Genomic DNA, 24,945 nt, shown 5'->3' on the forward strand with positions numbered 1-24,945 from the left:
CTCGAAAGGAGGTTGGATTTACACACTGACAGGAAGGCAGTCCTCCCGTAAATCACAGTCCTTTCTAGGGTCCACAGAGCACTGGCTGCGGGTGCCGTTCCCAGGAGCTGCCCAGGAAGGCTCAGCACAGTCTGGGAGGGAGGGAGAGAGGGCCTGTGTATCGGAGGACTCAGGACACCCAGGACTGAAAGGACAAGCTGGAGGGGACACGACACTTCATGAGATAAGGGGAGGCCCACGAGGGACAGGGCGGCCCGGGAGCGGACGGGGCACGCCCACAGGGAGAGGGCGGGACACCCCCACAGGGAGAGGGTGGCCCTACACAGGCCGGAGGGGGCGGGGCAGAAGTTCTGCGCTTGCGCCTGCCCCGCGCCGCCTGCCTGCGCCCTCATCCTTCAGCCTTCGTGTTTCCGGCCGTGCCTATCTGCATCCGGGGCACGAAATCCCTCCGCCGGGACTGGGGCGGTGGCACCCGGCCGGAACCGGAAGCGAACCCTGCGCCAGGCGGGGAAGCCGGCATCGGACCCGTCAGCAGCCGGCGGCGGTCGTCGGGGGCGGCGGCCGCGCTGCTCGGTGCGAGCCGGTCCCGCGGCCGGGCGGGCGGTCCGAGGGCGCGGCGCCATGAAGCTGTACAGCCTCAGCGTCCTGTACAAAGGCGAGCCCAAGGCGGTGCTGCTCAAAGCCGCGTACGACGTGTCCTCCTTCAGCTTCTTCCAGAGGTCCAGGTGAGCGGCCCGGGCGGGGAGGCCAAGGGGGCGGGGTGGGAGGGGGGAGGCCTGGGGGGCGGGGGAGGACGGGGGGAGGCCCGGAGGGCGGGGGTGGGCGGCGGGGCCCGGCCTCCTTGGGAGGAGCGCGACGATGGCCTCTTCCTCGGTCTGGGGACTGTGCCTTCGAGGAATCATCTTCGTTTCGCTGGATAAAAGACTTATGCTATTCTAGAACATTATTCCCGTGCTCGCTGTTTTACGTATTCTTGTCGTTGTAAAATTATCAGGGGCCTTGGAAAAAGTGCAGATTCCCAGGTTCACACCCAGACGTCCCGAACTAGAGGGTTGGGGCCCAGAGGTCTGTATTCCAACCTAGGCAGCTTGGGCGCCACACCTTGGGAGCCGCTTAGGCTATCTGATGGGCTTTCCCAGCGATTCCGTGGGAAGGTTATTGGTATAATCTGCGTACTCCGTTTTGTCAACGGAGTCACTGAGGCCTGGAGAAACCAGCCAGGACTCACTGTGTGCTGCTTCCAGTGGAGCCCTGATGGGGCCAAAGGGTCTGCGCTGAGGATTTGGAAGGAAGCGTGGGATGTGTAGGCCTATAGGCTTCTCCTGTTTCTGGACGCTTTAGTAGCAGGAAACTGTGTTGAAGACACAGCAGACACTTGCAGCCCATCGTGGGTGGGCTGGGTGACTCAGGCACAGAAGGGGGAGGACCCTCCAGGGTCCATGTCTGTGGCCACACGGCCCCGGGGGCTAGTGGACGCTATTGTCTGGACTCGGAATTCAACAGTTCCTGTTCCTGATGAGAGGGCTTTGCTGGCAGAATCTAAAACCGTTTCTGTTGTTGTTTTGTAAAATGTTCGGCTTGTTTTGGGTCCTTAGTGAAGCACCTTCTTGATACTCGGTTTCCTTTACTGTGGTCTCCATTCTCTGCTTGTCTGTGATGTTCGGTGCCAGCTTGGCCAAGTGGTTCCTTTTCTTTCTCCCGGCCCTTGTCTACGGAGGGTCCTCAGAGATTTCACTGTGGGACTGTGACCTCACTGGTGAGGGCTCCTGGACCGGTTTCTGGTGGCGAGCACAGCTGCAGCACTCTAGGCACATCCTCTTAAGGCAGTGGATGATCTAGCTTTTTCCCATCCTTCCTGCCTCACGATGACCAGACCCCAGGTTGTGAAACCTTCAGATGGTTCCCCTGTTTTTCTGCCTCTGTGTGCAGACTTTTGCGAGAGTGTAACTTCTCCTCTGTCTGGTGACAGTCCTGCTATGAGCTCTGTCTCTGGTTGGTTTTATTGCAAGGACTTCCTTGTTTGGAGACGTCTTTTCTGTGGGATTGTTTCCATCCTATCACTCTCTCAGGGTGATGGAGCAAGTGCTGCTGTGCGCCAGGCATGGTGCTTTGCACTCGTGTGACCATCATAGCGAATCTGGATTTCCTAGTTGAGGCACAGTGCCGCAGGTAACTTGCTTGGAGGTCACACATCTCGCACATGGTGGAGCTGGGGTCCCAGCCGAGGACGTCCACCGCAGGGTCGGAGATCCTCACGCCACATGGCCCCCTGCATGGCAGTCCCAGTCACAGGCTTCCTGTTGGCCCCTGTCCCTCTGGCTGCACTGTTGTCACCTGTGATTCTTCCATTCCGGCCGCATCTCTCTGTCCGACGGCCCTGGTACAAATCATTTCCTGGTCTCGGCCAAGCCATTGTCTCCGAGTAGCCTGGATGACGTACCTCAGATGACCCAGCGCACCCTAGGCCGGGTTCTGTGCCCTCGGCCGTGTCCACGGCGTGTGTGCATCCTGCCTCAATGTCTGGCGTGTGCGGCAGCCCACCTGGTTGCGTGTCTGCTGCCTCCTGCTTCTCCCTGTGTCCGAGGGCCTCTGCTGACCACAGCGTCAGCATCCTGGAAGCCTGCAGTAGGTGCCCCAGAGGTCTGGAAGTGGGTTGTCTGGCGCGCTAGGAGCAGCAGGTGTGGTGTGAATGGTCAGGGCAATTAGTAACAAAACCACGTTTATCGCTTGTCGCCGAGGCCCGGAAGGCAACGAGTGAAGCCAAGAAACACTAGCTCCTTAGTGTCCAAGCTCAGAGGTCACCTTCCATTGTGCCAGTGACAAGGTGACAGGAGGAGGTAATCTGTGTTATGTTTCTTAGTGTTCAGGAGTTCATGACCTTCACGAGTCAGCTGATCGTGGAGCGCTCGGCCAAGGGCAGCAGAGCTTCAGTCAAAGAACAAGGTAAGAGGACCGCCCCCTCCCTGGTGTGCATCCCATCACGCCTCAGGCAGCCCGTGGCTCTCTGCACACTGCCGGCCTGCCCTTCTTCCCTCCTCTTCCTTCTGCTTGCACACGATGCTGAGCCCACTGCTGCCATCTGAGCCGCCCAAGTCAGTGTGCCCCTGTAGCTCACACCTGCTTCAGGTGAGGGTCTGACTCTTGGAGCTGTACACGGCCTTCCTGAATCCTTCTCTTTCCCTCCAGAGCTGGACACATCTCAAAAAAGGATTTGCAACCAGCCCTGTTGAGGTAATACCACGTCCTGTGCTCCTTAGGTTTTGGACCAGGAATCCGAAAACTCATCCTGTTTTTCTCTTGGCCAGTATTTTTACTTGTTCACAATTCAGGTTTCCCGTGAGAGTCTTCAGGCTTTTATCGTAGAGGCATATGTTGTACAGACCGATCAGGAAAGACAGACGTGTCGTATAGACACATCACATGAACCTCACTGGGCAGAGACGCCCGTCGCACGGTGCTGCCCTGGTCTTGTGACCTGGAGGCCCGGTCACCATCCTGGTGGTGCGTCTGTTCTGCATGAGATCCTGGTACCTTTCACGACGCAGGAGTGAAATTGGATCGTGAACATGGAAATAGTCTGGTTTCCTCAGGCCATGTCTGCCTTCCCAGTTTTCTTAGAAATGTTCCATCTGCACTGGTCCAGCGTCTCCAGTTCTGCAGATGCATACATTTCGGTTCGCGTTTGAACCTTTCGGTTCGCGTTTGTCTGGGAGTGCAGACAAAGCCTGGAGAGTGTCGGTGATGGTCCCGTCCCCCACCCCGCTCTCCTTTATCTCTGCCCTTTCTTGATTGCAGAGCTCACGATCTCACCTCCTCCCCTTTTGTTGTTTTTGTTTGTTTGTGCCAGGGTCCGGTGCTTGAGCGTCTTAAGGACAAGAAGCTTCTTATTTGTCAGCTGTTGCTCTCACATCCCTTTTACTGTGGGGTGTGGTTAGCTGCATCGTCTTCGAATCCTTTGTAAAATGACAAAAATTCATATCCTAGTTAATGAATGTTTTGCAGAAGCTCTTGTACAGACTGTACCTTTGGATAACTTGATGGCTTTGGCACAGGAATCCATAGGCAGCAGGGACTCATGTTTTTGTAGATGGACCTTCTCTCCACTGTCCTCCCCTCTCCTCTCCCTCCCTTACGCCCTCCAGTCCAGCACAGAACACAACAGGCCAGGATTCCCGTAATGAGGAACCTGAGGCCCCGAGAGGTGATTTCCTGATTCGAGGACACTTTTATAGGAATGTTTAAATTTTTTTTATATTTATTTTTGAGAGACAGCAAGAGAGCGCGTGCACGAGTGTGAGAGGGGCAGAGAGAGAGGGAGACACAGGGTCCGAAGCAGGCTCCAGGCTCTGAGCTATCAGCACAGAGCCCAACAGGGGGATTGAACCCACAAACCGCGAGATTATGACCTGAACTGAAGTCAGATGCTTAACCGACTGAGCCACCCAGGTGCCTCTCTTTTTTTTTAAGTTTATTTATTTTAAGAGCGAGAGGGAGAGCAGGGGATAGGCAGAGGGAGACACAGAATCTGAAGCAGTCCCCAGGCTCTAGGCTGTCAGCACACAGCCGGACGTGGGGCTCAAACCCACAAGCTGTGAGATCATGACCTGAGCCGAAGTCTGACACTCAATTGACTGAGCGCCCCAGGCAAGTGCATTGGGATTTTTTTAAGAAATTGGAGGCTATTTGTCTCTTCCAGGGTCTCTTCAGCTTGGAAACAGAATGGAGCCTGAGACATGCAGTTCCCTGAGTTGCGGGCAGGCCTGATCTAGAGCTCAGGATGGAACTTAGAAACACACCTGGGACCGTGTTGCCTGGGATGTTTTCTGCTCCCCTGGCTTTGCACACTGGGTCCCTGGGCCTTGGCTCGTCCTAAAGCAGACATTGGGTCATGCTGGTTGCAGAGCTCCGTTATGCACTGTTCGTGCAAGCTTCATTGATCCAGAAGGCAAGGGCTCAGCACTGTGATGCTTTGATGATCAGGGCTGAAAACGTCTAAGGGCCTCAAGTTACCACATGCGTGTCTGACTTCTCCTCAGAATATCTGTGCCACGTCTACGTGCGAAACGACAGCCTTGCAGGGGTGGTCATTGCTGACAGTGAATATCCGTCCCGGGTGGCCTTTACCTTGCTGGAGAAGGTGAGTTTGCAGTGTGGCTGGACTGGGCTCGGATCGACAAGTGGGGTCAGTGCCCGAGTTACAGGGGATGAAGTAGTGTGTCCCTAATCAACCCATTTTCAGCCGTTTTTTCTTGGCCCTAAACCAAGAGACAGTCTGGCATCCCTTCCCAGTTTTTTCCCTGGCACTGATTTCTGTCTGTCATCCCTCCCATGTCTGGGCTCATGTCCCCAAGTGCCACCTTGACTCACCCTGTCTGCCTCAGCATCACAGCCTACTCCTGGGATGGGCTCTAGGGCCAGCTCTGGCTGTGTTCTTGCCCCTGCCAGTCCTCTGGCCACTCTCTTCCTGCCTCTGCCCTCAGCAATGGTGATTGTGGCTCCTCTGAGCCACACTGGACTCTGTGCCCTGCTCTGTGGCTGCCTCCCCTCCGTCAGGTTGTCCCTGCACACAGTGGGCCCTCCCACCTCCGTGCTTCTGCCCGTGCTGCAGTGATGGGCGCTCCTTCCCCACATGGGTCCAGCGCCTGTGTGTCCATCAGTCCTTTAAGCAACACTTACCGTAAACCCCTGTTTACGGGCTCTGGCCCCTAGCCTCCCACAGCACAGTGCACTTACAAGCCTGTGAAATCTGGTGGTCACTTAAATCGGAAGGATCCAGTTCCCTTTTGAAGAACTGTTTTGGAAAAAGAGGGCCAGTACCTTTTCTTCTAGAATTTTTATGGCCGCGTCAAAGCAGAAATCTTTAAAATTCAGATGCTTTTATCATTCTCCAGATGAGGTTCATCTCAGGCTGGGTACAGTTCGTATTTAATTACCAGAATACTTATAATTCGAGCTTCAATGTGCCCCTGGCCACTAGCTGTCCTCCTCTTCCCTCCTCCCAGGCCTGCCAGCCTCTCTTGGGTGAGGCTGTCCATTGAAGCCCTGTAGCTGTGATGGTGCTGATGCACTCTTCTGTCTTGCAGGTACTAGACGAATTCTCCAAGCAGGTGGACAGGATAGAGTGGCCAGTCGGATCCCCTGCTACAATTCACTACACGGCCCTAGATGGCCACCTCAGTCGATACCAGGTAGGGTGTCTAATCGCCCCGAGGAGAGGCCCTGTGGCACAGGAAAGCCGGCAGCCCTGATGGCCGTGGCTGTAGGTGACTCCAGGCAGCCTTGGTGTCGACATCCCTCTGAAACATCCAGGGGCCCACGTTAAGACCTGGAACCTGAGCCCCACAGCAGGCTTCCATTTCTCTGTCCTGTGTTTAAGCAGCCTGAGGGTTTTTAACTTGGGAAAGTGTTTCTAGCTCAGTTGGGTTGAGCTTTGTTTCCAAATGGTCCTGATGTTATTCTTGGCTCTTCCCCTAGAACCCCCGAGAAGCTGACCCCATGAGTAAGGTGCAGGCTGAGCTGGATGAGACCAAAATCATTCTGGTAAGCAGAGCGGGGGCCAGCATGTCCCAAAGCTGGGGGCAGAAAGCCTGGTGGCCACCGTGCACACCATCAAGGCTTGTTGGGAGTCCTAGTCCAAGCGCTTTTCTTTCTTTTTTTTTTTTTTTTTTTTTCCTAATATTTATTTTTGAGAGGGGGAGAGAGAGAGAGAGAGAGGTAGAGCACAAGTGGGGGAGGGGCAGAGAGAGAGGGAGACACAGCATCTGAAGCAGGATCCAGGCTCCGAGCTGTTAGCATGGAGCCTGATATGAGGCTCAAACCCACGAACCGCGAGATCATGACCTGAGCTGAAGTCTGACGCTTCACCAACTGAGCATCCCAGGTGCCTCCCCAAGCTCTTTTCTGAAGGGGGTGTTTGCCCGCCTCTCCCTGTGCATCCAAGGCCTCGAAGCCAGACTGGCTTAGGCAAGGCCAGGCCTAGCCCTCCTGCCTGTTGTGAGGGGTCCATGTGGAGCACCAGTGTGGTCCCCCCCCCCCCCCCCCCCCCAACACTCCCCTCTGGCAGTTACTGGTTGTGATGGCCTGAGTTCTGTGGCTCTCCTTCCCTGTGCTGGTGCCTTCGGTACTTTGTCTCCAAGCCCAGCAGGTGCCTCCCTTACGGGGTGTGGGCTGTGGGGACAGCTACCAGTGCTGACTAAAGACAGATGTAGGGTCGTCAGGCCCCAGCCAGGAGACCAGGAATTTGCATCCTGCCTGAGACCTCCTGGTTTGTAACCTTAGCTTCAGCTTCTCCCTGCACTTTTTTTGTTTGTCTTTTTGTTTTTTTAAGCTTTGATCTGCCTTCGGCTCTTGAGGCATCTGTTTTCACTTCAAGTTTGGTCTTGTGGCCTCTGCCTCACACCTGGTCCCTCGCTTCCTGCCTGCCACTAGTCTGTCCAGCAGACAGTGACCATCGCTATGTCACCCTCTGCTCGTAGCTCCTCAGCCCGTCTCAGGACAGCTGTGGGGCCACCTGTAGGCTCCCTGGCACGGCCCCACGGTCTCATGGCCTCCCTTTCCTGCCTGGCATCCCTGCTGGTGCCCCTGTGCACAGGCCTCCAGGATGCCACCGCGTGGTCACTACTTGTTCATGCGTCTCCTTGACTAGCATGTGAGCTGTCACGACTGGGGGCTTTTCCCTCGTCCTTATCTCTATACCCCTGACCCCAGTGCAGCGCCATGCTTAGGCCACCAATGCCCAGCGGCTCATGATCCCTGACTGAGTGGATGCAAAAGCCCAGAAAAGGTGCCCGGGGAAAACCCTGCCCAGACATAAAACTCCTGCCAACACCAGCTCAGCTTTCGTGCACACAGGTGTCCCCTGGGGCTGGACTCGGGTCTGGGCAGGACCCAAGTGTTCGGGACCACGCTTCAAGTAATGTGGTTCTGAGGCTCAGGAAGGAAAGCAAGACATGGCAGTCTTGAGGTGTGTGCATCCTGTACCGCCTGCTCCCCCACGGCTTCTAACCGAGCCCCGGCCCTATTCTGGCTACAAAAATCGTGTCTCTGGTCCTGCCATTCTTCCCTTCCGTGTCTTCATCTGGTTAACTTCCGTGGTGAGAACCTAAGCTGTTCAGCTGCACGTAGAGATGAAGCACATCATTGCTCATTCTTGGGTCTGCGTGTTTCATGCTCGTGTGCCTGGGTTCCTGCCGCTCCCGTTGAAGAGGTCTCCGGGGGCCCTGTGGCCGCTCCAGCAATGGCCATCTGGGCTGGAAGCGAGCCGGCCACTTCCTGGTGGCCCCAGGGCAGGGGTCTCTTGTGAGGGCCTCGTTCCTTCACCCCGAGATCAGGTCTGTGGGTGCGGCCGCTCCCTGAGTGCTCACATGTAAACACAGGTCCTTTCAGGAAGGTGAGGCGCAGTCTGTCTGGTGGGAATACATGTGTGTGAGGGCGGGTATAAGTGACTTCTGGAGCATGCTTGTCTCAGCCTGTGCTGTGGGCACCCCGTGGGACAGTCACTAGGTCCTGTTCCATCCGTAAGTCTGGGACACGGCTGACGCATGGTAGGGAGGAGCCCAAGGGAGACGCACTCCCTGTGGTTGAGCTTCAGGAGGGACTCACGTCCACCTGCTCTGTGAACATCAGAGTGTTCTCTTCTCTGACCCTGCAGCACAACACCATGGAGTCTCTGCTGGAGCGGGGGGAGAAACTAGATGACCTGGTGTCCAAGTCTGAAGTGCTGGGGACACAGTCTAAAGCCTTCTATAAAACGGTGAGCACCGGCCCTGGCTCTGGGCACCCCTCCCTCGGGCTCTACCGCATGAGCCTTCGGGACGTTCAGTGACATGTGGGGAGAGCACAGGAGGTGGCCGAGGCCTGGCAGCAGCGGCAGGCAGGCTCATCAGGCGCCGCAGGAGGGTGGGTCTGCTCAGCTCCTGGTCCCGCCACTCGCAGAGCATATCGGTGCTCAGTCTTCTCAAAGAGGCTCTTTTGCCTCCGTTGTCTCCCTGCAACAGAGGTGCTTTGCTGTCTGGATGGCGGTGGGGCTGAGTTTACACATGGGCTTTCCTGTGAGCTTGGGAGGGGCCTGGCCTGTGGAGTCTGGGGGCAAGAGAGGGGATCTATCCGGTCCTCTGAAGACATTCTCGGTACCACCTCCACACGTGTTGTCCGATAGCACCTGGGGACACAGACTGGGCCAAAGTCAGACACTCAGGCTGCCTCACACGGCCTCGCTCTCCCTCCCCCTCACCGATGGAGGCCCGCCTCTCTGAGGTGCCCCCAGGTCCTCCAGCCGGCTCAGCAGTCCGATTCCTGGAGCCCCACGGGGTCCCCCCGCCGCGTGTGCCCTGGTGGGGCTGCTGGTGGCCTCCATCCTCTCCAGCTCCTGTTTGTTTCTTTCAAGGCCCGGAAGCAGAACTCATGCTGTGCAGTAATGTGACAGCAGCGCGCAGAGGCCCCTGGGCCAAACGCCAGTCATTCGCATCAGAACCACAGTCCCTGGAGAAGCAGAGCCACCACAGGAAGACTCTGCACCCCTGGAGCCCTTGGCAGGGACCGAGGGGTCGCAGAACGGCCTGGGGGTGGGGAACATTCAAATTTACATGCCTGGTGATTTTTGAAAAGATGGTTTGAGGCCCCCAGGGATGTATTATTGGGCCAGATGAAACCATAAACTCTTGAGTGACTCACACGGATGCTGACGGGCTCGTCTCTCACCCCTGGGAAGACCCGTGGGCCCCTGACCTGGGCGAGGCCCCCAGCAGGTCGGAGCCAACCTTGTCGGGCCTTAGTCTGCCTTTGGGTTGTATCTGTGCCCGGATTGTTTTAACTCTGCAGTAGGCCGAGGGGAGGCCTGACTGCAGGGCTGGGGGCACAGACCTGGGGCTCGGATCTCGGGAAACCCACTGTGGGTGGGCGTGAGGGGTCGGGGCAAGCAGGGTGTAGGCCAGTGCTTTGGGCCAAGGTCCACGGTGGGAGGCGATGGTCACCAGGCTTCACGGATTCTGGGGTACCTTTGCACTTCTGCTGAATTGACCTTTTGCTGAGGGCACTACCTATCCGTTACATTGCACAGAAATGCCTGCAGGGGCGCAGGGCATGGGGGATCATCTGCCCTGAACTTCAGTTGGGCTCTGACCACCAGGTCACAGCAGTATGTGTGGTCTCTTAACTCGTGTTCCTTTGTCTCGCTGGCAACAAGACTGTCCCAGCAACCGCCTGGGGCCTGTGTGCCTTAGCAAGTGGCCTTTCCTGTGGCTGCTGTTCCTGGGCACCAACACCAGGTACCGGCCATCCCGAGCCTCCCAATGCCCCATGGGTGTGGTCTGAGCCAGCACCTCCCCAGCCCAACCCCCGCAGGAGCACTGCCTGAGAGGCCCCCCCATCCAGAGGCACAAGCCCCCGCCATGAGACCTGCCAGCCCCCTCAGGCCCTGCTGCCTCCCCCTGTCCTAAGTACTTCCAGAGCATGCCAGCTCACGATGCACCCTTGGGACCCACTCCCCACAGAGCCCTTCCTCGGGTGGTGTCAAACAAGATCCCGTCCCAGGGGGTCCTTCCCTGAGCTGGTTCTTGCCCTACCCAGGAGGTCCCACCCACTGCCCTGGCAGCAAGTGCCAGCCCCTGAATTCCCTTGCTTGGGCTGGAAGGTGGAACTTCATGGCTTCTTGACGACCCTGCCCTAATGGGTGTACCTGCCAGCTGCCCTTTTGGCTCTGGGCACTGCGTCGGCCTCTAACATAGCCTGCCCTGTGCAACCCTGAGCGAGGTGCCAACCCACCTGCTCAATGGTGCCCAGGGTGCTCTGACTTCCCCTTAAGGACAGCGTGGTATCTGACACCTCCAGCTTTGGAGGTGGCTGAGGAGGATGGGGTGGGGGTGGGTGGGGCCGGCTCACACCTGTGCAGGCGAAGAGCACTTGGCAAAGAGTGTATTTTATAGTAACTGCTGCCTAACTGTTCTGTTTGAAAGGTTCTTATCTGGATAAACTTGTCTTCTGAAATTCCACAATAGTCCTCTGCTTTGTTCAAGCCTCAGGGGCCCCTTTCCTCGGGAAGCCGGGTGCAGGGTCCTGGGGCAGTTCCTGTCCTTAAGCCCCAGGCCTAAGCTGTAACTCCCTTCACCTAGACCTGTCTAGCAGGAGACAGGGGAGGGGGCCCTGGAGCAGAGGCTAGCCCTGCCGGGACTCCTGGATTAGGGGGACTGGCCCGGGGAGTTGCCCTGCAACCACAGCCAGGGCCACACACGTGGAAAGTCCTCAGGAGCTGGAGGCAGGCTCTGCAGGCGTGGGGGGTGTCTGGTGCCTCCCTGGGCGCTTATGGGCCCAGGAGCCTCAAGTCTGGTCCCAGGTTAGGGAATGACCTCAGTGGCTGGTGGTTAGAGGGTCTGAGGATTGTGCAGCCTTGTTTCATTGGTGGCCTTGAGCCTTGCCTTCAATCTCACTTGTGATTGTGGAAATGAGAAGTGGCCTTGGGTTTTGGGGCTGGACTGAGGGCATCAGCTTCTGCTTGCGGGACCTGCTGGGTCACAGGGTCTCCCTGAGGCCCAAGGAGCCTTGACCAAAGCAGGTACCATTTAAAAGTGATGAACCCAAGACTGTCTCACTGACCTCGCTTTGTAGTTCCCTGCCCACTCCATACGGGGTGCCCAGCCTGCCGGTCCTGCTCCGCACCCCAGGGCTCAGGGTCCTCAGGGCTGGGCAGGGCCGTGTGAGTGCCCCCAGGGAGGCCTGGCCTGGAAAGCTTCCTCAGATTACAGCTGATAGGTGAGTGGAGCCCTAGATACAGAGTCGGGGACTGACTGCCGCTCGCTCCGGGGCCGTGTCCTAGATTCTCTGAGCCCCACTCTTGGAGCCTCTGTGTGTTCTCTGGCATAAACCTTCCTCCTGAGAACACCTGCCGGGCACCAGGAGCTGAAGTCAAGGGCTTCCTGTCCTAGTGGGCAGGTCTGGGGTAGCCAGAGAGGACCCCCTGGGGTGTCCTTACCAGAAGACACACGAGTGGGGAATGTTTGGTGTCCAGAATTATTGTGAGGCCCACATTTCTGTCCCAGAAAAGCATGAGGCATACAATACAGACAGGCATTGGCAGGGCCTGGGGACATGGTGTGGAGGGGGGACTGCCCACGTTCGTGTGAGGGTGCACGTGGGCTCCAGCAGGCTGCGCGGGGTCTGTCTGGGAGGGCAGAGGGCCAGGAGGCCTGCAGCAGAACCAGTGGAGCACAGACCACAGCAGCCCCAGCCTGCCTGAGCCCAAGCGCGTGTGGCCACGCGCTGCTCAGGTGTCCTCAGGCCGTGTGGCCATGTGGTCACGCATTCAGACAGCCCTGGGGCCATGTGGTCCTGCTGCCTTGTGCTCAATGCTTACTCAGGCGGCACGAGCCGAAGGCGGGCGTTCCTGGGGGAGGCCCCACGTGGCTTTGCATCCTCATACCACAGGGGAATGGTGGGCAGCTGGTGACGTGTCCCTCCTGACAGGCCGGGGTCACAGATGATGGGGTAGAGCCTGCCAAGAAGAGCGGGAGTCGGGGTAGGGCACAGGGAAAGGGAAGGAGGGCCCTGGGATAAAGCCCCCAGCTGCAAGTGAAGCCATTGGTCCTGTTTTTCTTTTATTTGCAGTTTCCCGAGACAGAACAAAATAATGGTTTTTTTACACTTACAAGGCTCAGAAAGAAAAGACAATGAAACTCAGCAAAAGAGAGAAGAGGAGGGGCCGGCCGGCACTGCGGGCAGCCGGCCCTCCACAGAGCGGGCCGGCCGACGCCACCACACCTCGGACGCCTAGCTAGAGGAGCAGGTGTGGCTTGCTCGAAAGGGGTCATGCAAAAGAACTATCCCCCAGAAAAAATCCCCAAATTATCCCAGACAGGCAGCTCCGTGGAGATGACAGGTGAAGGGAGAAGGGAGGAGGCCCCCAGAGGGGAGGATGGCCGGGCCCCACGCTGTCCACGGCGAGCACTGCCGCTGCCTGAGGCCCAGGGAGCCCGGCGGATGTTTACCCTGTGTCCATGGGTGGGGACAGCTGTCCTGAGCACAGCCGTGGACGGGCAGGTGAGTGTCCATTCTGAGTGTCGCTCCCCACTCTGTGCCCCTCCCTTGGCTTGATTTGTGGGGGAAGATAAAGAAAACCCTTGTTGAAAATGTGAATTAAGGGGGTAGGTGTTGGGGCGCCAGGTCCTGCGTCTCTTCCATCACAGCCCCTGACCACCCTGACCCGGCCGGCTGCCCCGGGACCCCGGTACTGCCACCTTACCACGCAGCCCGAGCCCAAGCTGCACCTCAGTGCCCACCAGCACGAGGGGCACCTCAAGATGGGCCCAGCCCGTGCTCTCCTCATCCCGGGGTCCCCATCACACACACAGCATCCTCCCTCAAGAGGCCTGGCCAGGGGTTCACCGTGCCCTGCCCCTTGGGCCCAGGGCGGCCCTCCCTCCCTCTCTCCCTCCCTCAGCTCCAGACCCAGACTCCAAAAGCACTGCCTGGAAACATCTGCCTGGACCAGTCTCGGCCTGGGAGCCCAGAGAGCCATGCACCTGCCTTCTGACCCCTCTCCCCTTCCTGCCTCTTGACCAAGTCCAGAGCCCCTGGTGGACGTGCCAGCAGGGGGAAGGTCGGCAGAGGAAGAGGTGACCCTGAATGGGAGGGAGGCCAACCCAGGGGCTCCCCTCCCAACAGGGCTGCAGCCAACAGTGTCCTCTCCACAAGTCTGCCAGGCATGAGATCTGACATTAAGGGGTGCCTCCCCCTCACCAAACCTCCTCGGCCCTGGAGGGACCAGAACTGGAGCCTTGGGCTTGAGGGGGCTTCTTGGATGGCTTGTCGGGCGCCCGGGGGCCGGCCCGGCCTCTGCACTGCTCATCCATGCTGGGGGCATGAGAGGAAAGGAGGGGGACAGCCGTGCTCAGGTTCCCTGGGCCCCAGGTGGCCAACACTCCTGACAGCAGCCATGCACGGCAGGGAATGCAGACACCTGGGGAGGGGCGTCACCTAACACACACCGTTCCTCGGCCCGGCCCCTGTGGACACGTTCACTGCCCCATGGTCCCCAGGGGCCAGGAGCGGACAGACACATGGAGCGTGGGTGGGGGGGTGCCCGTCGGTCCGAAGCCCCACAAATGCCAGTGATTTTTACAGCTTTTTCCTTTTTTTTTTTTTTTTTTTCCGTTTCATCCAACATCAATTGTTTCTGTGGTTGTTGTCGTCTTGTTAAAAACAAATCACATCCGGTCTTGGTTTTCTGCAGACACAGGCACCAGGGGAGGAACGAGGCAGACACAAACATGCGACAGGCAGGCCACCTTGGCGGCCGGGCTCCAAACACCGAGTCTGTCCCGCGACGCCGGCCGCGCCTCTGAAAGGGGGCGAGAGTGGGTGGTCAGCCCTGCCCCCGGGGGGGCATGCCCCCCCCCCTCGCCCGCAAGGCCAACGCCAGGGACACCCACCTTCACTGCAGCGGGGCCACGGGAGCGCCCGAGCAGTGGAAGTGCACGTTCTGCCACTTGCCGTCACGGCGATGCCACACGCGTGTCTCCTCGGACTGGCTGGTGCGGGGCCGGCCCTGCCCGTCGATGTACTGCGTGAGGCGGATGTAGGCGATACATGCAGCGTCCTCCCCGATGACGTGCACGTGCGGGTTCAGTATGGTCGTGTGGATGGGCTTGCTGTTCTTGGCGAGCACTATGGCAGGGGGCGGAGACGGGGGGGGGGCCGCTGGGCTCGGCGCCCTGTGCGCCCCGCCCACCTCCCGTATCTGCCCCACCCGCATCCCTACCACAACGCCCCGCCCAAGGCCTTGTTTCCGCCTGCGCCCCGCCCACCGCCCGTCTCCGCCCGTCTCCTGTATCTGTCCCGCCCACCGCCTGTCCCCACCACTCTTCCCGCCCACCGCTCGACCCCCTCGCTCACGGTTCTCGAAGTAGAATCTGTGGAAATCCATCCCTTCCACCAGATTGCCCAGGGCTTCAGGCTCGAACGAGGTCAGGCCTGGGTCACAGATTTTCCTGGGGGGCAGACCCAGGTGAGGAGGGGCCCCGGCCACGCCCCGCCCCTCCCTCTCGCCGCGGGGAAACCCACCCCCCCCAGCCCAGACGCCTGGCTCACGCGTAGGCTTCGAAGTCCCCGCTGTTGACCGCCTCGATGAGCTGCTCCGTGATCTTGATGACCTCCTGCTTCCGCGCTGCGGGGACACAGTCGCCCAGTGACCGAGGGCCGCCCCAAGCAGCCCCGCTGCGGGCCTAGAGAAGGGCGTCTCCAGCGCCCACCTGCCTCTCCTCCCCGAAGGGACCCAAATCCGTCCAGATCGGGCCGCGCCCTCCGAGGCCCCCAGTGCCCTCCCCTCCCCCCCGCTCCACCCCCCACCGTTTCCAAGTCCAGCTATGCTGTGTCACATACAGCATCTCCACGCGACAGACGTATTCCCTCCAAGGGACCACGTGTCTGGAGACCAAGGGGAAGCCAAGCCTGCCATAACCCACCCTGTGGTACCCCCCATTCCTGGGCCGCATCCGCTGGGCCCTCTGCAGCTGCGGCACTGGGTCCTGCGTCCCGGCTCCTGCCACCTGGATGTGGCTCACCAGCCCTGCTCCAACCCATCACATCTTTAGGAATGTCCACTAAAGGACGAGGCCAGGAAGGCCTGGGGGCTGCAGGGTGAGGATTATGAGCAAAAGCCAGGGCATAGGGCCATGCGGGTCCAGTAGGGAAGTCGAGTCTGTGGGTCTCTTCCTGACTGCCCGCTGGCCTCCACCTGTTCCGTCCTGGCCAAGGTGAGGGCCCCTCCCCACCGTCCCCCCCACATTTCCCGTCCAGCCGGCGCCCCCCATGCCAGAGCTCTGCCTGCTTGGCCTCTGGGCCTAGTTAGGCCTGGCCCCCAGGGTCCCCTCCATCTCTTTAACTACAACTTATTTTCATGCAAACTATTATAAACATATGGAAGAAGTGGACAATAATATAGCCGCACACCCTGCTGATTCAAACCAGCACAACTTTCAAGACAGCTGGGAAATAAAACCTTACAGGTATATTTGTGAGTGGCTGTGTTCCCCTAAATTTTGTTCTTCACCCCCTTCCCCAGAGACCGCCTGTCCTGATGCAGGTGCTTAACACCCTCCATGCAGATACACACCAGAATACACACGCCATGAGCACGTGTGCACAAACATCACGGTGCTCTCTTAAAGCAACAGAGTGCTGATGGTAAACCTCGGACGCAGTAAATGCACTGAAGGCCGGGCCCCCTCCCCACAGGCTCCCTCCCAGCTCTCTGCCCCTGGAGGGGACGTCTGTCTGCAGGTCTCTACTCTTCAGTGAGTAGTACCCCTGGGAACAGCACACGGGTGAGCTGACCTGTGGGCCGAGGTCCCAGCGCACAGACTGCAGGGTCTAGAAGGGCGAACGTGGTATCCTGAAGCATGTGCCCACAGCCCTGGAGTGAGACTGCCCATTCTCCCTGCCACCACCACCCACAGATGCCCACCTGGAGGGTGGACGAGCCTAGGCGGGCCTTGAGTGCTGCACAGGTTCTGGACTGTGAAGACACGAGGACCTCCATGATACCTGAGGTGTTGGGTGCACGTGTGGGCTTGTGTGTCGTGAGAGGGAGGGCACATGTGCACATACGTCACATACGTGCGTGTTCGCATGTATAGGTTCATACGTGCGCTGCCTTGCAAGTTTTTCCTACCTTGACAAACCCTCTCTCCAGGCCCAGCTGACTTCTGCTAAGGGGCCATTTCCACCAAACTCTGTGCCTGGGGTCCAGGAAGGTGGGCTGCAGGCTCATTACCCTAAGGCCTCATGTCCACCTGTGTCCACCAGCAAAGCTCTGTCCCTACACACGCCACTCTCTGTTCTCAGTCTTGGGATCCCTGGGCAGGGCAACATCGGACATTTGGGGTCCCTCTGCATCACCTGGCTTCCCTCTACTTGGGCGTTTCTGCTGCAAGGATGCTATCCACCCCCCCAGGTTCCCGTCACCTTAATGGAGATGGCTTCCCACTGAGGCCCCAGAGCTGGGCACCCTCTGCCTGTGTGAGGATGGCGGTGCCTGCGTGTCCGGACACCCGACACCCGCTAGCCTCCCTCCCCCACAGAGAGCACCCCACAGAGCCCGCAGCCAACAGCCTGCCGCTGGGGCTGAGCAACAGTTCCTCTGTCTCATTCCCAGGGTACTCTGATTTACGGTCACTCCATGCTACGACAAGTCAACCTGATCTCCCACTTAACGAAAGAGTATTGGGTGTTTTTAAACAAACCATAATAAAAAAATGAGAATCCGCAACAGGGAAAGTATTAAGTAAACAGGAGAGAGGGCACGGCACAAATTGTGGAGCCTGGTGTATGGGAAACAGCTGCCAACCCATTCTGCAGACAGGGAAGGCGAGACTGCCGAGGGGCTGCTGCCCAGACCCAACCCTGGCCCATGGGGCATGCTGCATGAGGGACTCCCCGGAGGAAAAGCCTCTGAGCAGAGCACAGTCTGCCCGTCAGCAGGCGACTCTGGAGATGGGGCTGTGGTGTGTGGGCAAGGGTCTGGCTTGGGAGGGGTGCCAGAGGTGAACTGGAGCCCCCACACTCCCTCTGGCTCTCCTCGGGCAAGCTCGCAGGCCAGGGAGGCCAGGCTGCTGGCAGAGGGTCTGGGGGGGCCCCAGTGACTCCAGACTGGCCCTAATCCACGTACCCTGGCATCTGCAGAGGTACCGGGAGCGCCAGCCACACCAGGCAGGCAGCTGCACAGGATCAGCCTGGATTGGGTGTAATCCCTGATTATGGAGAACAGGGCCTGGGCCAGTGGGTACCAACCCCATTTACATAGGAACACAGCTGGCACACACATTCCAGGGAAGGAGGGGACCCAAGACCCACAGCGGGATGGCCCCTGCAGCCTAGGCCCTTGTGCTGGGAGAGGCGGACAGTGGTCCCAGAGTTGGAGATGGGGGCACCCCATCAGAACCTTGAGAGCCAGATCTCAGCCCAAACTGTCCCTTCTTTGGGCCCATGTGACTCCCGTCCTTCACCTGCAGCCCACCCAATACTCAAAGGAGCCAGGGTGCTGAGGACAGGGGGAAGGGCACATCTAGGAGCTAGGAGCCTGGGGGCACCTGCCCTCAATCCCCCTAGCGCTCACCCCTCCCCCACCAGTCCTGCCACACCAGTAGCTGCAGGCCCCTGGCACCCCTTCCTTTGGCTCTGCTCCAGGCCCCTTCCTGTAGTCCCCACCTCTGTAGTTTGGTTCAAGACAGACCCCCAAGATCAGCCTGCCGTGCTCAGACCACAGCACGTCCTGTCCTCAGAGCCCCCAACCCGGTCTGCCATGCAGACTCCGAAGGCAGGTGGGCTGGGGTACTGTGGCAGGCACCCCCACCCCCACCCTGTGTGCACCTCTCCACAAACCCAAGCCTCAGCTTCTGTGATCCAAGGCCGGGCAGGCCCAGGGAGTGCACAAATGGGGAGTTCTGACCCCTCCCCAGGCTCTGCTGTGCACCTACCACAGCCCTGCCCCCTCCCCCACGAGACCCCTGGCCAAGCAGGCCCGCAGAGACCTGCACCTGCCCTCGCCCCTCTGGCAAGTACAGAGAGCTCCCTAGGAGAGCCACTGCTGCCCGAAGGCTGCCCCTGTGCCCCCCGACACTGCTTTGCTTGGCTCCCCCTCCTCCCTGCCCTGGCCCTCAGGCCTGGGCTGGGGGTGGGGGAGGTGGGGGGGTGGGATGGGTGGGGTGGGGGCACAGGGTCTGCCAGCACTCACCCAGACACTCCCCAGCCATGCCCGGCCCCTGGCCCGCAGCCTCTCATCCGACAGCACCTCCCTGCATGTCAGTCCCTGGGCAGGTTGGGGGGGGGGCTGTGGCCCTGGGCTGTCATCCACCCCTGTAAGCGATCCTCACGGCAGTCGGCGGACGGGCTGGAACAGCCGGCCCCTCCCTTCCTGCCTGTGGGGGGGGGGCAGCCCAGTGCAAACCGCCCCCCAGCAACCGACACTGCGTCACACGGGCCACAGATCACAGGCACGAGCCTCTAGTCCACCCCGACTGTTTCTGATTCTTTCCTTCACGACCGCACATCTGCAACCACAAACTTGGTTTCTGAGGCCAAATGCCACCTTCATGGGGAACTCCCTGTGCCCCACTTTCTGCCCCCACAAGCTGGCTGCTCCCCAGAGTGAGGGGGCAGCACACCACAGCCGGGGGTCTCGACACTCCTGTGAGCCCCCAGTTGCAGCCAGGGGGCCACTCAAGGTGCTACTTACACGGGGTGGGCGGGGGGCCTGGGAGAGCCGAAGATGGGCAGGGTGGGGGGCCCTGGACTTCCAGAGCCCCTGAGCCCCTCTTCACTGTGTTCAGGATGTCAGAGAGCCTGGGGGCTGGGGTGGAACAGACCAGACGTGAACAGGGAGCAGGTGGGGAGCATGCAGGACAGAAAACTGTGGGCTAATGAGCCAAGCCAGAGAGAAAAGGAGACAGAGTGGGACGTAGAGGGGGCATTGGGAACATAGGGGGACAGAAGGGGGAATGTGGAGGAACACAGGGGGATGTCGAGGGATGTGAGGGGTACTGGGGGGTGTAGGGGGATGTGGGAGGACAAGGACGGACATGGGAGGACAGGGAGGGTGAAAGTGGACATGGGGAGGCTCCAGTAATGCCTGGTAAATGCACCTGTCTGCCCATGGCAGGGCGGTTGCTGTGGGCAGAGAAGGGTGCCCTCTAGGGAGGACAGAGGAAGCAGCCCAGCATGTGGAGAACCCAGTGGAGAACCCAGGGGGGCAGGAAGCCCAGGCCTTTTCCTTCTCAGTCCACAAGCCTGTGAGCCGGAGGAGCTTCTGCAATAGCTCCTTGTCCCTAGACTCCCTGGGACCCGCTGGGTGCTCAGGGCAGGGGGCGCCATGAGGTCACAGTGACTGGGAAGGTCAGGCAGGCGATCCAAGGAAGGCAGGAAGCACAGTGTGACCCCAGAGGGCCTGCCCAGAGCTCAGGAGACCCTCTGGGGCTGGACCGCAGTGCAGGAGGGAGGAAGGCTGGGAGCTGCTGGAGGAGTTAGTGCCAGACCCCCAGACAGGCCCGGACAGTTAGCCTCCGGCAACCTGGCAGGGGCAGCCGAGGCCGTGCATGGTGGGCACAGGGGCCGCTGAGCAGCAGGGACAGCAGGCCTGGGAACACTACTTACACAGAGTGGGCAGGGGGCCTTCAGCTTCCAGGGCCCCCGAGCCCCTCCTCGTGGAGCTCAGGATATCAGGGACCCTGAGGGCTGGCGTGGACAGGAGGCAAAGCGTGAGGTGGGGCAGAGAAAGCAAGGCCCTGCTCTCTCCCGCCCTGAGACCGGTCTCAGCAGCAAGAAGCTGCTGGGCAGAGACCAGAGTGGGGCCTTAGCCCACATGGAGGGCCGGCTGAAGGGGCAGAGGCAGCCAGAGGGGACCCAGGAGGAGCACTGCTCCAGAGAGACAGGGCCTGCAGCAGGGGCCTCCTGATGCAGAGAGAGCAGGGAGCTAACAGGAGGTGGAGATGAGTTGGGGGTGTGTGGTTTCTGAGCTCCCCGAGCCCCTCCTCGTGGAGCTGCTCCTCACTGTCAGGAATCCTGGGGACTGGGGCAGACCTGTCAGGAACCCTGGGGGCTGGGGCAGACCAGTGAGATGAAACTGGAGACAGGTGGGGACACGCAGGAAAGAGAGGATAGGGAATGGGACGAGGACCCCGGTGGGGTCAGGCTGAAAAGGCCCAGACACAGCTCACAGCAGCCCCAACACCAGGTGGTGGGGTCCAGAGGCAGTGGGGAGGCAGGAGGCGGGGCTCCAGGAGTGCTGGGAGGTGTCCAGACCGATGACCTTCAGTGTGCGGGAGTCTGCCCTGTTTCCTGGGGCTGTGGGGGTCTGGGCTGGGAGGAGGCTGGCCAGGCCAGGCTCTGCCGGACCCTCCTGCAGGCTTGGGCCATCCAGGCCCCCACATGGCTAGACAGAACGGCAGGCCAGAGTGTTGGGAAGGCCTCCGTGCTGACGGTTTAGGCCTGTGTCTGTCTGTCTGGAGAAAACACACAAACAGCCACTCTCCCTTCATCCAAGGGCCTATGCTCACCTCTGTTTTCGGGTGTCACTGCATCCCCCAAACTGATAGAATGGCCGGCCATCAGGCCCTGGGGCAGCCCTGAGGGGTGTGTGAGCATGTGGCTGAGAGGATTAGGTGGTCTGGTGTGGCTGGGACGCCACATCCCCTCCCTGGGGATGCTGACAAGGTGGAGAGCAGAAGAGGGGTGCCTGGGCACACAGGGAGGGCGCTCTGCCGCCCTCTGAGGCCCAGGCATGGTCACTGGCCTTGCACAGAGTGGAAGCCCAACCCACCCACACAAGTGGTGGAAACATCCAGAACCCAAAATAAGCCCCTTTGTTGGTTATCTACTTATCAACTACCAGCTTAGCAAGATCACAAATATAAGGGAATTTAACAGAAGTTGAGCAAATTCAGCTCTCAAGGTGTTCCCCACAGGAACCGGTCCTCCGCAGGGTGGGAGGCCCCTTGCTGGTCAGGGCGCCAGGGCCGGAGACTGCCCCGGGGCCGGCCCATCTGCCAGCACGCCCCGGTCAGGCTCCCGCCGACACACCCGCTCGCAGACGCCCCACCCCCACGGCTCACCCACCAGCCACCTCGCGGACGCCCCGCTCCCATGGCCCACCCACCAGCCTCCTCGCGGGCGCCCCGCCCCCATGGCCCACCCACCAGCCAGCGCCTCGCAGACGCTCCACCCCCTTGCCGGCGCCCCGCCCCCCACGGCCCACCCACCAGCACAGCAGAATGCGTGCGACACTCGTACCTTTTGTGTCTTCGTCCTCTATGGTGGTGTGGGTGCTGTCCGACGACTCCTGGGGACACACAGGGACGCAGCAGGTCAGGACGTGGCCTCCACGGGCCCTGGAGGTGCCCTCCCAAGGCTGCGGGGCCCCAACCCAGAATCCCCAGGGGCAGGGCAGGAGCTTCGTGCCGGCCCCCAGGGGTCACCCATCCCCTGGGCTCAGCCACTCACGTCCCCAACAGCCCAGGGACGTGACTGCGCCTTCTCCCGACAGCGCACACGCCTGGTGGAAAGACCCTGTGCTCAGATGACTCTCTTTAATAAGCCAGGAAGATGGGCCCTTTAAAATTCCACAATACTGGTGAAGAAGAAAGGTACCCACAGCCTGTGTATTTTGGCAGACAGGGTGGGAAGCTTCCAGAAGGCCCTCAAGAGCCTTGGCCCGGCCCAGGCAGAATGGAGCTGCACCCACACCTCCTTCCCCAGGAGGGGGCCGCCTGCCCCTTAGACCTCGACTGTCCAGCATCACTCCTCAGGTGGCCTTAGAGGGCAGCCGGGCAGCCCCACACCTGGGGGCTTGCCGCCCTTCAGATAAGAAACCAGGTGCTGTTCACCTGTTGCGCGGTTCCCAAGACGCTGGCTTGCTCCTCAGAACCATCTTAACGGAGTTCTGGAGTGCCCCCTCTGGCCCCCTGACTGAACACACTTCTCTGGGCCCTGCCCAGAAGTGGGGGGTCTGCAGCCTGGAGGACCAGACGGTTGTCTAGAGCCCCTTTGCAGGGAGGACAGGAGCCTCTCACCCCAGACACAGGGTCCAGGGACACCGGTCCACAGTCACAAGGCAGGAGTGCACCCAGGCCCTTCCCAGAACCTGGAGTCTGGCTTGATCCCCCTGATCCCGGCCCACAGCCAGCGTGTGGGGCGGCCCTTTGGGGAACCCAGGCCTGGGTATGTGCGTGTGGGGGCGAGGGGTGCTGGTCCTAGAAACAGCTCAGCCGCCCACGTCCCTCCCGCCACCCTAGAGCCAGCCCCTTCTCTGGCCCGGGCAGGCGAGGTGCCTATGCAGCAGAAATGATGTCAGAGCGGGAGCAGAGAGGAGGCAGGCTGGCTCAGCAGGAAGCACAGGGGGCACAGAGGTGAGCAATGGGGGAAGCCAGGGGCGTCTGAGCTACTCCCTCCCCCAACTGCCCCTTCTCCCCTGGGACCTGCGTCTGAGGCCACCCTGCGCTCCTGGCCCCTGGCTGCCCGGCGGACAACATGAGACGTAGACCTTGCTCTGGGCCTTGGGCAGCCCCAGACTTGCGGGGCTCACTGTACACCTGCCCCCCTACTCTCAGCACAAGTGCCCCCCAGGGGTCACCGTCCCAGACATGTCCCCCGCTGGCCTGCCTCCTGCCCGAGCACAGGCTCCTAAGGGGGGACGGGGTGCGGCAGTACCTTGATCCCGTCCACAGGGTTATGAATGACGGTGGTTTGAGGCTCCTACAGAAGAAGGAAGCAGAGGAAGGAAAGAGGGAAGTGAGCAGGGCAGGAGGGGGTAGGGGAGGAGGGCAGCGGAGCCAGGATGGCAGGAGGCGGAGCGGGCTGGGGAGGCCAGGGTGGGCCCAGAGGTGGGCAGAGAGCAAGCGTGTATGCCCACGGAGTGTGGGAGACAGCATGGGGGCCCCGGGCAGGAAAACAGGTCCTCCCCTCCCTTGGCTGCCCCGGCATGGTGGGGGCACGGTTCTGAGGATGTCATGGGGGTGGAGTGGCACATGGGATGGACAAGGTCTGAGACGGGGCTGGCTGTGTGGGACCCTCCCATCCTGGACTGAGGCTGCCCCCACGTGTGAGATGGCCATCTGGCAAACCCAGCCTTCCTGTGGGCATGTGGGGCTGGCTCCCAGAGGTGGGCCTGTGGCCCATGGAAACACCACACGTGCTCTGAGAAAACTCAACCTGTGCGCCAGCAAACCCCAACAGGCCACCGTGGGCACACAGCACCCCTGCTCCGCCAGCTGGGGTGTCCCCTGGGCAGGATCCCCCAGGCAAGGGCCAGAGCCAGAACCCCCAGGCAGCCACAGGCCAGCACAGCCACGGACGTGCATCTCCCTGGCCGCTGGGGGACTTGCAGGCCACGGCCTCTGATGGGAAGGTACCCGGGCTGGATCTCCACCAGGGAGACTGCCAAGGGCTCCTGTCTCCCTCAGATCACTGGGTGGGCTCCGAGGCCATGACCAGCCTCACCCATTCTTTCCCAAAGCCCCCACGTCCTGGACGGCGCACCCATGCAGCACCTGGGAGGTGTCTTCCCGGCAGGCCACGCCCCTGCACAGTGTCTGCCTGGGCACTCTGGATGGGCCTGCCTCGGCAGGCGGAGGATCAGAAGTGCCCTCCACCCTGGGCCTCCCCTCACTGGCCGCCTGAAGGCCTCTCATTGCTGATTCAGAGTCCACCCAGGCGGGAGGCTGGGCCAGTCCCTGGCACCTGAGGGAGGCTCCCGAGCACAGCCCCAGGACCGCCTGAAAGGGGCTTGGCCCTCATTTCACACCGAAGAGGTAAAGGGGGCTGGAGGACCAGGCGTCCACCAGAGACAGGCCGGGGCTGGACCCCACCTTCACCCCAGGCCTCTGGACAGGTGGCCACCACATGGCAGGGGTGCGAGAGGGCCGGAAGCAGGGGGCTGAGGGGCTCAGTACCAGGGCGGCTGGAGGGAGTGTCCCCTTAGGGCTGGTCACAGCTGCACTGTTTTTGGTGCTGTTCGTCTGGGGCTGTGGAGAGAGGGAGAGGAGGTTAGAGGGACAAGGGGAACCTGCCTGGCCTAGAGGGAGGCCCTGCAGGGCGGTGGGGGAGGGCCAAGCGGCAGGGTCAGGGCTCCCCCCAGGGCCTAGCGCACTCACCTTCACCGCGTCCGCTTTCTTGTTGAGTAAGCTCTTGGCTGCTGCATGAGGACAAAACAGGCAACATGAGCAAAGGGCCTGGGGCCAACACCACCCAGCCCTCAGTGTGAGGTGACCTCAGGGACCGGCCAGGCTCTGGGGGCCCCCAAGAGCAAGTGGGCAGGCGAGTGACCCGAGGTCCTGAGGCAGAATGGCTTCTGTGGCCAGCAGGGACAAAGCAGGCCTGTGGGCCATCCTGGAGAGGCCTGCCCAACACCCTCATTCCCAGGACAGGTTCCTTCCCCGGGCCATGCACCATGACCCTGCAGGACACAGA

General features: G+C 60.5%; 2 protein-coding genes across 10 annotated transcripts in view; one reads left to right on the forward strand and one right to left on the reverse strand.

Moving 5' to 3' along the window:
- Window positions 1–474: 474 nt before the first annotated feature.
- On the forward strand, window positions 475–9,673 carry YKT6 (YKT6 v-SNARE homolog). Its single transcript, XM_019450902.2, has 7 exons — window positions 475–725; window positions 2,861–2,943; window positions 5,037–5,137; window positions 6,084–6,188; window positions 6,475–6,540; window positions 8,651–8,752; window positions 9,386–9,673. Exons 1-7 carry the CDS (start codon window positions 622–624, stop codon window positions 9,419–9,421), a joined length of 597 nt encoding a protein of 198 aa, XP_019306447.1. The 5' UTR covers window positions 475–621; the 3' UTR covers window positions 9,422–9,673.
- A 2,901-nt stretch (window positions 9,674–12,574) lies between these two features.
- CAMK2B (calcium/calmodulin dependent protein kinase II beta) overlaps window positions 12,575–24,945 on the reverse strand; it is an 82,332-nt gene continuing 69,961 nt past the window's right edge. For 2 of the 9 annotated variants that reach the window (XM_053896904.1, XM_053896902.1), the window contains 10 exons: window positions 24,630–24,667; window positions 24,429–24,500; window positions 23,188–23,232; window positions 21,772–21,820; window positions 20,137–20,217; window positions 19,223–19,336; window positions 15,079–15,154; window positions 14,884–14,978; window positions 14,421–14,655; window positions 12,575–14,329 (listed from right to left, as the gene is read on the reverse strand). In XM_053896904.1, the coding sequence (XP_053752879.1) occupies window positions 14,423–14,655; window positions 14,884–14,978; window positions 15,079–15,154; window positions 19,223–19,336; window positions 20,137–20,217; window positions 21,772–21,820; window positions 23,188–23,232; window positions 24,429–24,500; window positions 24,630–24,667 (803 nt within the window). In that variant the 3' untranslated portion in view covers window positions 12,575–14,329; window positions 14,421–14,422. The remainder of the gene's footprint in view (window positions 14,330–14,420; window positions 14,656–14,883; window positions 14,979–15,078; window positions 15,155–19,222; window positions 19,337–20,136; window positions 20,218–21,771; window positions 21,821–23,187; window positions 23,233–24,428; window positions 24,501–24,629; window positions 24,668–24,945) is intronic. The other 7 variants (XM_053896908.1, XM_053896906.1, XM_053896910.1 and 4 more) reach the window with 5 other exon arrangements.

Source organism: Panthera pardus, unplaced genomic scaffold (assembly GCF_024362965.1).
Source record: "Panthera pardus isolate Hobbes unplaced genomic scaffold, ASM2436296v1 HiC_scaffold_8, whole genome shotgun sequence".
Classification (NCBI taxonomy): Eukaryota; Metazoa; Chordata; class Mammalia; order Carnivora; family Felidae; genus Panthera; species Panthera pardus.